The sequence below is a fragment of the Notothenia coriiceps genome, unplaced genomic scaffold, assembly GCF_000735185.1.
Source record: "Notothenia coriiceps isolate Sejong01 unplaced genomic scaffold, NC01 NC01_scaffold00032154, whole genome shotgun sequence".
Classification (NCBI taxonomy): domain Eukaryota; kingdom Metazoa; phylum Chordata; class Actinopteri; order Perciformes; family Nototheniidae; genus Notothenia; species Notothenia coriiceps.
In genome coordinates, this window is record NW_011364855.1 from 16,221 (window position 1) to 30,569 (window position 14,349).

At 39.2% G+C, this 14,349-nt stretch overlaps 2 protein-coding genes across 3 annotated transcripts; one reads left to right on the forward strand and one right to left on the reverse strand.

The window, feature by feature from the left end:
- Positions 1-229: 229 nt before the first annotated feature.
- Positions 230-1,366, forward strand: LOC104960677 (protein RD3). The gene is made up of 2 exons (XM_010788827.1): positions 230-531; positions 973-1,366. The coding sequence occupies exons 1-2, from the start codon at positions 230-232 to the stop codon at positions 1,364-1,366; spliced, it is 696 nt and encodes a 231-aa protein (XP_010787129.1).
- A 2,647-nt stretch (positions 1,367-4,013) lies between these two features.
- On the reverse strand, positions 4,014-13,542 carry stx5a (syntaxin 5A). 2 transcript variants are annotated; one of them, XM_010788805.1, is made up of 12 exons: positions 13,436-13,524; positions 12,766-12,983; positions 11,355-11,425; positions 10,885-10,940; positions 10,698-10,768; positions 10,455-10,571; positions 9,580-9,636; positions 8,240-8,321; positions 7,125-7,211; positions 6,871-6,974; positions 6,614-6,735; positions 4,014-5,188 (listed from the first exon to the last, which is right to left on the reverse strand). In XM_010788805.1, the coding sequence occupies exons 2-12, from the start codon at positions 12,826-12,828 to the stop codon at positions 5,029-5,031; spliced, it is 990 nt and encodes a 329-aa protein (XP_010787107.1). In that variant the 5' UTR covers positions 12,829-12,983; positions 13,436-13,524; the 3' UTR covers positions 4,014-5,028. The 2 variants fall into 2 exon arrangements, with proteins under 2 accessions (XP_010787107.1, XP_010787109.1); XM_010788807.1 differs by lacking the exon at positions 7,125-7,211 and having other exon boundaries at positions 13,436-13,542.
- Positions 13,543-14,349: the final 807 nt, after the last annotated feature.

A 14,349-nucleotide genomic window follows, 5' to 3' on the forward strand; every position in this document is an offset into this window, starting at 1 on the left:
AGAAATGTTTCTTCTGCCCGTAAAGTGTCCAAACCAGGCTTGTCTGGATAATCGCATTTTTAAAACAGTCATTGTCCATGCCGGTTTCAGTTGGATTATTTGTCACAGTTGCTCCGATCAGATCGGTCTCCTCCCTTGTGTGTGTGTGTGTGTGTGTGTGTGTGTGTGTGTGTGTGTGTGTGTGTGTGTGTGTGTGTGTGTGTGTGTCGACTCTGCCCTTCTTTCCCAGATGTTTCCTTGGTCTGCAGTTTTCTTCTCTGAGCCCAAAGTGCCCGGTCAGCGCAGCTCTGAGGAGTTGGTGACCAACACTCTGATGTTGGAGTTGGGGGCCATGGTGAAGCGCACTGAGCGCATCCGTCTGGAGCGTCTGACAGAGGGTCGGCGTCGCAGCTCCTCCTCCACCGCCAACTACAGCTGGCTGGCCTCCCCCCCGACTCCGCAGCCCTACGAGCTGACGCCCGGCAACCTGCTGGAGCTGCAGGACCTCTGTGCCAAGATCCCCCCTGCAGAGTGTGGCCCTCTGATCATCAGGTGGGAAACGCATAGAGACATTGAAAAAGTAAATGTGACAGAGAAGACGGAAAGCTTGAAATACAAGCAGGTACATAGAATAGAGGAAACAGAAGAAGAGCTGCTGTTAATCCAATCCTCATAACACACTTAACTTCTATAATTTAGATAATATGCTGCATCTCTCAGAGGACTTCCTGACTAGAGATCTCAAACTGTTGTTTCTGAAGATAAAAGGATTAGCAGGTCAATTTAAGTATTCAATAATTGACACTGACTGGCTTTACATAATCCACTTTCCAGGACACTTTGGTGTAATCAGAGTTCATATGTTACCATGGGCGTAGCGAGGGATTTGGACCCCTGTAAAAAGACTTCAATCCCCCCTAATGGCGATGGCACTTCCCCACTTAGAATGATCATAGCCTATAACGTACCCTATTTTCTGTTATATTCCTGCAGGTTCAGGCAGCTGGTATCTCAGATCGAGCCTGACGTTCCAGAGGTTCCCCGGCTGTTTCGCTCAGTGCTACACGAGTTCATGGACCAAGTGAACGGAGCTGAAGACGTGCAGACTCAGAGCGCAGTCTTCCGCAAGCAGCAGCGCAGCAAGAGCCTTTCTTTTGACACTTTCTGCAGCAAGTTCACCAAAGGGCAGCTTTTCAAGGGCAGCGGCATGCGAGGCTCCAGGGGGAATCTGCAGCAGCAGGTGGATTGGTACCAGGAGGAGGAGGAAGATGAAGATGAAGATGAAGATGAAGATGGGGAGGAAGAGGCCATCAAGGCCAGGGCGATAAAGGGAAGGAGCAGGAGCATGCCAGAGATCAGCCCTCTGGAGCAGAGTGCACAGGGGTGAGGGAGTCGGGGGAGAGAATGTGCACAGTGGTTATGGCTGGCTGTATTCAGCTGTACATACACTGTAAAGATATTCACTGTGAATTTACAATAATTAGCTGGCAATTTTTTGCTTGACTTTTCACAGTAAGGTTCACAGCAATGTATTGTAATTTCACATCCATGATATTACAATGCATTGTTGTAAAGGTAAAACTGTATACTGTAACTTCACAGCTTCAATGACTAAGGAATTACTGTGATATTACAGTATGTTACTGGGAAATTACATCATTTTGTTGTACATGCATTACAACAAGGGCCTGTACTTTTACATTTCTATTGTGAAAGCAATGCAGGAGTTGCCAGTAATTTACTGTGAATTTACAATGTGTACTGTGAAAGTAATGCAAAATAGTTGCCAGCAATTTACTGTCAATTTACAATGATAGACGTGCATAACTGTAGTCCCCAGCTCCGGTACTTCCTGGAGGAAGCTCATACAATGGTTTCCTGTCAAATACTATTGGATGACGTGACTAATCACGTCAGCCACATACAGCAATAAAAAATGCACAAAAAGCATCTCACCCGTGAGTCCAATCAAATAGGGAATGTCTCAGTTCAAATCTTCCAGACGGTTTGAGAAGTGGCTGCAGGACACACGCCGGTTAGAATAGTCTATTCTGCACATGTGCAATGCTGCACAATTCAAATTGTACAGTAATGGGTTGTGCTATTACAGATGATTTTGAGTAGACAGTGCTTTACTGTGAAATAATAGTTAAATAATGTCAAATCTAATTTTACTGTAGTTTTATAGATATTTTGTTGTGATATTGCAGGGGCTTTTGATTACAATATTTCTCTGTAATATGATACTCTTAAATGCTGTGAAATCCTGGCAATGTTTACAATGTTGTTTTGATATTACACCATTTGATTACAGAGGATTTTGATTGCAGTATTTTATTGGGAAATGGTAAAATGGTAAATGGACTGTACTTATATAGCGCTTTATCCAGTCTTTAAGACCCCTCAAAGCGCTTTACATACTACATGTCATTCACCCATTCACACCCATTCATACAGAGCAGTGTACCTTACTCTAGGACCTAACATTCACACACATTCACACACCGTTGGCCATGCCATCGGGAGCAACTCAGGGTTAAGTATCTTGCCCAAGGATACATCGACATGTTGACTGCATGGGCTGGGATCGAACCCACAACCTTCCGGTTGAAAGACGACCACACTTCCTCACAGCCACAGTCGCCCAGTAATAAGAAATAATAGTTGAATGCTGTGAAATCCAAGGATACAGTCCTTTTTACATGTATTTGTTGGGATATTACAGGGAGCCTTGATTGCAATATGTCACTGTAAAATAATACTGTTAAATGTTGTGAAATGCTGGTAAATGTTTACAGTGTAGCACACATTGTTGATTTAAGTTCAATGCTAATGTCAGTAACAAGCTGATGTTAAGCAGGGATAATATTGACCATGTTTACCATCTTAGATTAGTGTGCTAACATTTGCTAATTAGCACAAAACCCAAAGTACAGTTGGGGCTGATGGGTATTAATGGTTTAACATAAACATACCAAAGTATTTGACATTGTAAAGCACTCAATGAAAATTCAAATAAAAGAGATTACAATTTCGGGAACATGTGATCTCACCGAACCTTCTGTTGGGAATACAGGAAATCTCAGAGGATCATAGAAGTCATTAAGATACATTGTCTGGGGACCATGAATACAAAATACAAAAAGCTCAAATGTGCTGCATGGTGGTTTGTTGAGTTAAATATGTTGCTTTGCTAACCTTTTCATGCTTCAAGTATCCTTTTATACAAACAGCTGCTGCAGGAGCTCCTGATGACTAATACACACCCAATGAACTTTAAATACATGTTGTGCAACCAAGAGCAAATCTGTGTTCTGTAGTAGAAGAGAGAAGTCAGGTTAGGACAGAAGTCACAGTGGCTCTTTGTCTATAAATGCTCCTGTTAAGTTTCAATGTTTTGTCATTCTTATTTATTTATGTTACTTTCTGTACTTATCTGGTTTTAGTTTGTATCCTTGTTTTGCTGCAACAACCAAATGTGTGTTTGGGAGATCTCATGGTATAATCAAGCAAAGGAAAAACCGCATTTCATCTGTCATCTTTTTAATTTTGTGAATGTATATTTGTAAATATAGATATGTAATGTTCTCCTAACTTCTCTGAGGTGTGTTCCAAGAAAGATGTCTGTTCTGTTTTAAATTTACATTTCAGACTTAATGTGACTTTGTTATTCCCCCATGTATATGTTAAATAGAAGCCCTGAAGCTTTTCCTACAAAAGTGAAATGGAAATTGTAGTGGGAAAGCCTAAACCTGTCTGTAAATAAATATAAACACATTGTGTACATCTAGTGTAGTTGTGTTGAATATGTTACAGAAAGCTGCACCTGCTTAGATCTGTTGGCTAGTCTTAGCCTCCCAGCATGGCTAATTATACCACTGGTGACTAATCCTCTTATCCCAAGAACATCTCAGCCATGATGCCAAACCCCATTATCATTTTTATTAATATGCACTTCTTTATCAATACATCATTATCACTATTTGCACTTTATACATAGAAGTCAAGGCATTTGGCTAAAAAAGAGAAACAGACAGGGGAAAATGAGAACAATGTTTTCTTCTTTTGAAAAAGCTGTGGTCATTTAAATAGCATTGGGATAGATTAAGAGGGAAAGGAACTTCAACGGTGACATCCAACCAGACACTTCAAGGGATCTGGCTGATTGAGTCACTTTATGAGTGGACCTGCACACCCAGACTTTCCCCTTCATAAGCACTGATGTCAAACCTGGATCCTATAGATACTGTACTCGTCTCATGCTGACTTCAGCAGCACTGAATGTAAGAGGATTACACTTTTTCAACCAAACCGTTCCTTTAAAAACAGTGCCGTTATATAACTTTTTATTTCGTATCCAAATTAAACTGGCCCCCTTCAGCTGTCTCTTGTGCTTTCAGGACACGAAATGCTGGACCGCAGCGAGCGTCTTCGTATTGAGTCACATTTCTATACGAGTACCCTTTTGGCAAATAAACTTTGAAAGCATAAGAGAATAGAAAATATCCTAAAGTAAAGAATAGCTGATAAACAAGGGACACAATCATGCAAAGTAGGTCAACTAAGAAACAAAATGATCTGATGATAAACTCCAGTTCAGTTGTTTGGCTTTGAAATAACACTAATCATAATAATAAATGACATTTCGGGTCAGCAAGAAAATTAAAGACAGTTTGCAGAATCAAACCATTAAATTATAGCCATTTTGATTAAATGTTTATGAATAATTGGTCATAGTACATTAACGAGCAGTTTCCTGCTCTCTCTCACTCTCTCTATACAAAGTGGGGGTTTTAGATGATTTAATCTTTAATTTGGACAGAGTTTGACATCTTCATTCTTCACTGAATCGTCAAACGTTAAGATCCAGAGTCTGTGGCTTGGGAACAACCAGAAAGTCTTTGTGTTAATGGAAAAGTTTTATTATAATCTGAGCAGCTCCCAAGCCTAGTAAGTGTCACTTTAATAAAGAAGTCTGTCCTTCAAATGCTCGAGTCCAGCTTCAGCTTCACTTCCACTCATTCGATGTGCTGTTCCCTCTTCTTTACTTTAAGCGAAGAAGACGACAAATATGATGAAGAAGACGACGAGGACGAGAAAGATCTTGATCATCAGCCAGCGGTTGGAGGAGACTGACTGGAAGTATTTGAGGATCTCCGTGTGAGCGCCGTCCACGTTCAGCTGGGTGTCTTCAACGTTAGCGTCAATCCTGAGAGAGAAGCACGAGAAAGGGATTTTAAAACAAATGCAATAAGAAGATTACAGGTCAATTAAGAATGCAACTTAATGTTTCTTTATATTTTAGTACATAAAGTTTTTAAAAAAGCATGTTAACTGATCCAAAGGCCCACCAAATTCTGCATTTTTATTTATTAATTAATTTTACAATTTTCAGCATTTGACTTCTTACGACCAGTTTCCCCAATTAGTATTGCTTGTTTATCAAAAAGTAGTGTATAATATAGTTTTAAAATGTTAAGGAAAACACCAGTTGCTTGCCAGCTAAAGACAGAAGTGTATCCCAGTTTCAGTTGTTTTTAGTACTGGAGTTGGGATGTTCTAGTACAGGTAAGTTCTTTTGAAATGGTAAGGCAAGGCAATTTGATTTATATAGCACTTTCAAAGTGCTTTACAGATTAAAAGCAAAAGACATTTAAGAACAAATACAGCATAAATACATTATTAAAAAGGCATTTAAAAACAGGCATAATAAGCAAAGGTAATGAAATAAATATAAATAAATAAACACAGCAGGTACAGAATAAATGACTAAAAAGGCATACTGCAGTGTGAGTATGGGCAGCTCAATTAAAAGCAGCGGAAAATAGATATGTTTTTAGTCGGGATTTAAAAATAGGAAGTGTTTCGGCGGACGTGCATGATTCGGGCAGTTTGTTCCAGATTGTTGGGGCATAATAACTGAAAGCTGCTTTTCCATGTTTAGTGGTTATTCTCGGAACAGAGAGCAGACCCGACCCGGAGGACCTGAGACTCCTGGATGCTTCATAGTGATGGAGGAGGTCGTCTATATACCTCGGTCCTAAGCCATTCAGTGATTTAAAAACTAGCAATAGTATTTTAAAATCAATTCTTTGCCCGACTGGAAGCCAGTGTAATGATCTCAGAACCGGAGTGATGTGATCCACTTTTCTAGTGTCAGTGAGGACTCGAGCAGCAGCGTTCTGAATCAGCTGCAGCTTTCTGATAGATATTTTTTAGTCAGCCCTGTGAATACACTATTGCAGTAGTCGACTCTACTAAAGATAAAAGCATGGACAAGTTTTTCTAAATCCTGTTGCGACATTAGTTTTTTAATCCTTGATATATTAAAGGATATATGGATATATGGTGACTTGTAAATATTTCTACCGGTCTTCCTTTTACAAATTTCGAAGAGAAAAGTGTTGACTAATGAGTATCAGACAGGCTGTGAGGTAGATTTCTCTAAGCCTTGGATAGAGTAAAGCTAGCCATTTCCCCCTGCTCTCCAGTCTTTGTGCTAATCTAAATGTACCTGACTTGATCTTCATATCCAACCCACTGACATGGGAGTGATATCTTCTTGTTATGCAATTCACAACGAGCAAACTAGCATATTTCCACGTTTCTCCCTCCAGTTCCTGCTGCCTCTTACCTCTGGATGGTCTCCTCTTGCTCCTTGACCATGTGAGCCAGCTGCTGGAATATAGAGCCCAGCTCCACGATGGTGCTCTCGATGTTCTGCATGGTGTCGGAACGGCTCTGGATGTACGAGTCCTGTAACAAACACGTGAGGGCCTCATTAGAGCAAGCATTTCATTACATTTACAAAATCTACTATTTAACAAACACACAGCTTTTGTGCTAGCAAATGAGAAAGCCAAGTTTGACAAATACACAGCGACGGTCTACCTGCTCATCAATAAGCTGGAGCTGCAAGGGATTGCTCTGAGAGTCCATATCGATGGCTACGTCCCCCAAACTCCTGGACTCATCCTGCATCAGGACCGAGCTCTCTGAGGGGAGACAAAGAGAAAAACACAAACACATTTTCAAAATGATCAGACAGATATCCTCAATGGTAGAGGGAGGAAAACAAAAAGAACAGCGGGCACATAGAGTACTAGTTATACCCGCTGGGAGAGTCAGACGTTCCAGGGAAATACCTTTTAAATTTGAGGTTGTATTGCCCTGGTAACCATTGCGCGGATCGCGAGCTGCATGCGGCTCCTGGGCCCCTTTTTTGCGGCTCCCTAAAATATTTTGTAATTTTTGCATTATAGATGACCAAATACAGTAATAATCATTCACATGGAGCAGGTCCCTATCATAACAGCTGTGCGAGAAATACACTGCCAGTCAAACTGTTTCTGTACGTCTATGGCATTTCTGACTTAGTTCAACCAAGTTGCTCATTGTGAATAAACACAAATTCATAAATAGAAACTCAAATACAGAAACCTTGAAATCAACACATTATTTGTGTTATGTAATTAAATGTAACAGTCTCCTAGTTTAGACTTCAAAAATGGTAAACCTTTATTTTCAAGTACCTTTAGACATAATGGTATAATTTGTATTAAAGAAAGGTCCATCAATAAAGGTAAGATGGTTATATTACATGTAGTGTGATACAGGGGCCTAGTTAAAGCCATTATAATCAAACTGGTGTTTGATTCAATTTTTTTACATCAATTAAATTGATTTAATAAGGTTTTTAATTGAAATACAACTTTGTATTTTTGTAAGATATCAACAGTGAGCAGAATGTTTGAGGTTTTACCAAAGATGCTGAAACATAGGCTGTTCCTAAACATTTGAGTGGCAGTGTAAATAACAGAAAGCATCTGAGCTCTCTGGAGGAATATGTTTAGAAAAATGTTTAGCAAAACGGTAAACTGAGCAGCAGCCAGAAAGGGCCAATATTGCCTCAAAGCCAAAACAAATACTTCATAAAGGTGTGTTCACTCTATGACGCTTCTAGGAACGACCGGCACAACAGTCATGTTGGATGGAAAGATAAACAGCAGGAAATTATTCAGTTAATAATTGATTTATCAAGTTTTGGGGGAGGTCAGATGAATGGGATTTAATTTGTGATGCGTGTTAAAGTTACACCAGTTAGAGTGAAACGGAATGAAAACAGAGTGGTTTGACAGGATAACAGTTCCCTTTTACCCGCTAATAGTAGTCAGTACAGAGTGAACAAGCCCTTATAAAGCTACCCCAGAATGATCCTTGTAAACTCATAGTGGTAGTGTGATGCTGAGGATGGACTCACTGAAGTTGTTGGCCATCAGAGGAGAAGAGGACGTGGGGGGCTGGGAGAACTGCTCTCTCCTGCTGCGCTGCTGCTTCAGGTTCTGCAGGGAGACGGGCAATGATGAGAGGTAAACACGACTCAGGGCTCAACGCTAACTTTTAAAAGTGGTTGCCAGGCTGGCAACCAGGCATCAGCTTTTGGTTGCCAAAACGGAAATATGGTTGCCATTATTAGTCACCTAATATTTTAAATAATTAAAGATACTATACAGTTAAACATCAACTTAATAATGAACATGTGACACAAAAGAATGTTCAAATACTTTACAATAAGTAATTAACACAATTATTTGAAACTTAAGTGGTAGTAAACGTGTCCGCCCTCAATTGCTGGCATACAAAATACCAGTAGTGCAGCTGTTGTCATGTTCTTCACAGATCCCTCAAAGGAATTGAGCAAGTCACTAGTTTCTTGGTCATCCGTTGTCTTCCTTTCAAATGTGGGTTTCCTTGACCTTTGTGCTGACCCCCACCATAGATCCATTGGCCCTTCAGCATTGAAGTCTTGGATTGACCAGACTAATACATTTCTAATGTTAAATAAATGAAAACCATTCACAGTTAAGAATTAGATATAAATTAGTAATGCTGTAAATTACCTTTAATATGTCTAACTATATTTAAAATGTGTTACCTTTTTATAGAAGTGATTATATTTGTATGCCAATATTTTCCTATGGTAAAGTTTCGTTTTGCACTTTTATTTTGGTAGTAATAAGATCGATTTTGAAGGAACTTTTACCGGAAGTGAATGCACAACGTAGCAGAATGTACATATATATTTCGCCTCCCAAGACTTTACCCATTTCCTCTTTGTATTTCGTTCGAGTTCACCTTGCGCTTTATCAGTTGAATCACTTTGAACATTCGTTTGAGATGTTGACGGGTTGGCCGAACTTTTTACCCCACAGTCAAACAACTTAATTTGCTTTGCCATTTTTTGTAAAAACGAACACACGGCGCAAGCGAGTAAACGTGCATCGCTTTCTGGCTCCGTAATCACACCAATGCACGTGCAACTTAGGTATCAGGTTCCGACTGGTCACAACAATAATTAAATATCACTCTTAATACAACAAATAATTAACATTTATCTATTTTTGGGGCGCACATTTTGCTGTTTCCTGTCCTTATTTCTTCATGTTGAAAAGTGGTTGCCATTACTGATGGCAACCAAAGGCCAAGAAGTGGTTGACATTTTTTCTGAATGGTTGCCGATGGCAACCGTTACTGTCGAGCCCTGCGACTGTACTCAGAAATATTGTCTGCATTTGGAAATTAAAGACATTCACAACTCACCTCTGTTCTAACTTCTAGGACTGATTTGAAGTCATTGGACATTGAAGCCAGTTTGGACTGTGGACAACAAAAGATAAAGTACACTTTAAAATAAATGCAGCTTTGTACATTTAAAATGTGTAAAAGATCATTTCACATTCATTCGCTCATGCCATTATCTATGAGACATGTCAGAAATTATAGACAATAATAATAAAGAAATTGTTGATAATAAAGATTATATTAATTAAAAAATATATGTTTTTACAAGCCTCATTAATCATTTGGATTAATATGTTATTAATTAAAGGTGGGGTAGGTAATTTTGGAGAAACCAGCTCGAGTGCGCTAGAATTTGAAAATACACAACCAGAAAAGATCTGCCACTTTCTTACAGAGCCCCTCCTCCAACACACACAAACGCGCACATGACCAATGAGGGCACGAGATAAGTTTGTGCACAGATGGAAGGCTGACAGGCAGGTAGGCCATCCAGTTATTTTAGCCGGGCCGGCTCAGATGATTGGTCGTGCTTTTTACAGTACTACGGCTTCCACAGATGAAATGTTTTTTATGGATTTTTTGTCAAAGCACTTCAGATATTCATTGCTATCGGGATGTTAAGAGCATTCCATGGAATATAACAAAAAGTGTATCTCGAGCCGGTTTCTCAAACTTACCTACCCCACATTTAAGTTTTTTTCCCCAACATTGACAATTCAATCTCTAAACTTAAACATTTTTGAGGTACGTGAAAATTCTAATTTAAAACATCTGTTGTAGTGTTGGTAACCCTGGCTGAAAAGCAAAATGTATGACAATTTTAAAACGGAATAATGCATTTGGACTCAAAACAAATATACAATATAGTATGAATTTAACATTATTGGATGTACCTGTAAAGACACCACTATAGTCTTAGAGTGGGTTTGGATGTGTCGGCTGCCCGGAGCAGCGCGGGATCTCACCAAGTCCTGCAGCTGTGCTATCTGTTTGTTTAGACTGTTGATGTCCTGAACACACAGGAGTGAGGACATGTTACAAGATATCCCAGGATTAAACAGAGCCACTGCATTCACAGTCCATGCACAGTATGTTTGCAAAACCACATTCCATGGGCTGCTAACAAATCAACTCACTTGTCTGATGATGTACGTTAGCTCCTCGATCTCCACTGCCTTGTCGTCAAACAGAGATTTTCTTTTTGCCACTGAAAATGAAAACAACAGCATGAAGAATCAGCACTTTGGATACTTTGAGAAACAAACACAAGAATGTTAGATTATTTTTTTATTATTCTAATAAAAAATGTAAAGAAAAACTTACAAATGGTGAGCTTTTCCAGTTTGGCAAATGTATTGCTCAAGTCTTTTCCAATTCTCCTACAAGGAAACACACAAACACAAAGCTTTCTTTGTCATGCACATAGTAAAATAAGTACAACAATACCTTGTGAAATATGCTAGATTGCATTCATGACAGCTAAAAGATGATATCCACTTTATCTCTGTGCTTTTTGTCTCCTGCTAACAGTCTGTGCTGGGCTAGACATGCAATTGAAAACATTTTCGTATCAATCTTCCCATTAAACTTAGAGTAAACACAATATAAAAGGAGTTATGTTTCTAAGGATGCTTTAAAACCAATAAAGACACATTTACAGTACCATGCAATAAGTACTAGGAGGAGACTAGTGTGTGCATACAAATAATGCAACACCCAAAACCAACATTAAAGTACAAGTCCACTGAGCAAACATTTAAGAGCAGTGGAAAAACAGATTAAGAGGAACTTACTTGGCCATAACTGTGAAGTCACTGCGCTGCCTGAGGGCGCTGAGAGCCGGTTTACTGGGCTGGACTCCATTCTGCCAGGAGAGGAAGAACGTAGAGAGTATGAGATAAGAAGATACATTGAAAATAAGAGGCTGAAAATATCTAAATAAATGTATGACTAATGAATTGGTCAAACAACAGGGAAAGCATTGAAACAAATGTAGTGTATCTACTAAACATCGTAGTCATTACTTCCTTGTCAGACACTTCCCTGTTCCCTTTAATACTTTTTTTAATAAGCTTGAAAATAAGACTGTGGGCTCTTAGTATAACCAAGAAATGTAACCTTTATTGGTGTCACTGTGAGCACCGGTCACCTCTGATTATAGTCCATCAGAGACTGGACTGCTGAGGCTGATACCAGTGGTGACACATGGGAGTTTAAAAACATACCTGAAAACAACAATTTGACCAATACGGCTGTTTAACAGGTTACGCACGTTTGATAAAGATCCCGTTATAATTTGCTAAAGAAAACTGAACACAATGTACACAGAGAGACAATTTCAACAAAACATATCTGTGCTGTCTGGTGGAAAAACTATCGAACTGAAACAGTGTTTTTAAATAACATCAAATGTATCTTTGGTATTCTTTTCCAGCAATGGTTATTTAAGCAGACATGTACTGACACCAGTATCTCTGGGATAACTAATATCAGCCAAAGGCATTATGCAAGCACAACAAAATTAAAGTTGTGTCAGCTTCAAATCGTGCAATATATACTGTTTAAAACCGATTGCCCTTATCTTGGAGATTACAACAATCCCCTAGTTTCTGAAGGAGCAAGAACATCTGTTTAACCTGACCCAAATTGCTTAATTCGAACAGACTGCAGCAAACTGGTGTGGAACCAGAAGCAGAGAGAAATTCAGAAGGGGAAAATAAGAAACAAAAACCAAAAGTAAAAGTCTATCTGCGCAACAACAAAAAAAGTACCGGGAAACACAGAGTGAACTTTTTATGTATTTGTTACCTAGTGATTATTAAAATGGGGTCAGTGGGACTTTTTAGATTCATACACTTAAAATATATATTTTATATTTAAATGTTTCATGGTTCAATAAATAAACCTATGAACCTTGAAACCTATAATAGTTAAAGTCTTAAAATGTGCTACATACTTTAAATAAAGGTCTACATTTATCAGAGATTTATCTTGTGATCTTGCCTATATGTAAAATAGGCCAGGTCAAATTATTCCAAGGGAAATATATGAGGGAGTACAACGTATAATCTCTATACTGTAAGGGGTCCTAGACTTAAATGAAGCTCGTCATTTTGTGTTCCATTTTTAAGGCAAATTAATAATGTTACATAAGAGATGTTGTTGTTATTGTGTTATGATGTCAAGTGTTTTGAGCCAACATACCGGTCTGCCCTGGAGAGATTTACAGGCAGACTGGAACTCGAGGGTCCGGTCACGGCACGTCATCCTGCCGCCGGGAAAGGGTCGCAGCAGCCGGCTGTAGCAGAACCACCTGAGACCACCTCTGCTCTGTGTGATGGATAACTGAGAAGACCTCCCGATGTACGCACACACTCACATCCAAGGTGGGGTATCCTTCATCCACATTTGTACACACATGTCTGCGGTAACGGGAAAAAACACGTGTCAGAATGAAACAGCTTGTAGGATGACAGTTTGAAATTTAACTGATAAATAAACAATATGTGAGGTTAGCTAACTGTGTGAAGCTATTCGTGCCGTTAGCTAACGACGAAACCCCAAACAACACGACTAAGAGACGGACAATAAACAACAATTGTGCCTAAAGCTTGAACATAAAACCACATGAGAGGTAAATATACATATCATTACGTAGCAGGGATTATGTGGCGGTTCTCTGTGGGAGTAAAGGCCAATCATCTCACAGCTGATCACGGCCTCACCGGCTAACCACAGGCTAACGTTAGCTTCAGGAGGCTAGCCAAGCTTTACAATCGGTCTCTCCTCTTTTACCTTGATTAAATTCGACCTAAACCAACCAAGTGAGATACAATGATATGTAAAAGACCCAAATCAATCGTTTCAAACTTACTTGAATCGACATTACATGATATTCCGGGGGCTCTCGATGTTTCTGGTGAAAACTAATCTACCCAGGAGTTAAAGTTCCGATCCGGGTCGTTTCCGGCACTGACGTCACTGCCACGTCCACTTTACCAAGGCGGAAAATCCCTGCAGAAGCATCAGGTGACCACCAGAGGGCACCACACCCCCGTGAACAGTACAGGTCATGACGTTTGATCATGCGTTTGATCTATAATGGAAAAGTTATATTTTCTAATAAATATTGGTTTGGTAATAAAGTAAAAAAAAAAAGCACATCTGATTTTTATTTACATGTAGACATCAGATAATGAAAAATAAACAATTACACCAAAAAATATCAACAACAACTGAAAAAGATATTATGAATAAACATTTGTTGAAAATATCTTAAAGCTCTTCATAACGTGTTCGTGTAACTTCCATATCCGTTCATGTGTTGGAAAATCGCATACCCAGGGTGTGTGGTGATTTGATAAAACACAGTATCATATCTACTGCATTTCAAGTGCAGTAAAACCAAAGTACTTCGATCCTATTAATATATGTGTTCACATCTTATGTCATCTCCGGAGTTAACTGGCAGGTAAAATGTCTTCCACAGGATGTACATTCATAAACTGTATTTGTTTTAGTTTCATTCTCAGTAGTCTTGATCACAGTCTCTGTCAAGTATTGTCTTGTCCTTTGAGTAAGTATCTACATAAAAAATAAACCATAGGGCACTGAATAAAGGGCAGGGAACAAAAGTGGCAATATGAATGAAAGGCTACATGGAAGTTATGCTGTATGCAATATACCAAGCTTCTTAACACTAATATTGTAAAGACAAGAGACTCAGCCAATTTATTTGACCATCCTCCACTACAAGATAAATATGAGCCTATATTGGAGCCTATTGGT

What these genes read in the sequence shown, in the direction of transcription:
- LOC104960677 (XM_010788827.1), top strand. Translation starts at nt 230, where the DNA reads ATGTTTCCTTGGTCTGCAGTTTTCTTCTCTGAGCCCAAAGTGCCCGGT. An exon ending in TGTGGCCCTCTGATCATCAG is followed by an intron (nt 532 to 972) that starts GTGGGAAACGCA and finishes ATATTCCTGCAG; the next exon opens with GTTCAGGCAGCTGGTATCTC.
- stx5a (XM_010788805.1), bottom strand. Translation starts at nt 12,828, where the DNA reads ATGACGTGCCGTGACCGGACCCTCGAGTTCCAGTCTGCCTGTAAATCT. An exon ending in AATCTCTCCAGGGCAGACCG is followed by an intron (nt 11,426 to 12,765) that starts GTATGTTGGCTC and finishes CTCTCCTGGCAG; the next exon opens with AATGGAGTCCAGCCCAGTAA. An exon ending in TCCTAGAAGTTAGAACAGAG is followed by an intron (nt 8,322 to 9,579) that starts GTGAGTTGTGAA and finishes GTCTCCCTGCAG; the next exon opens with AACCTGAAGCAGCAGCGCAG.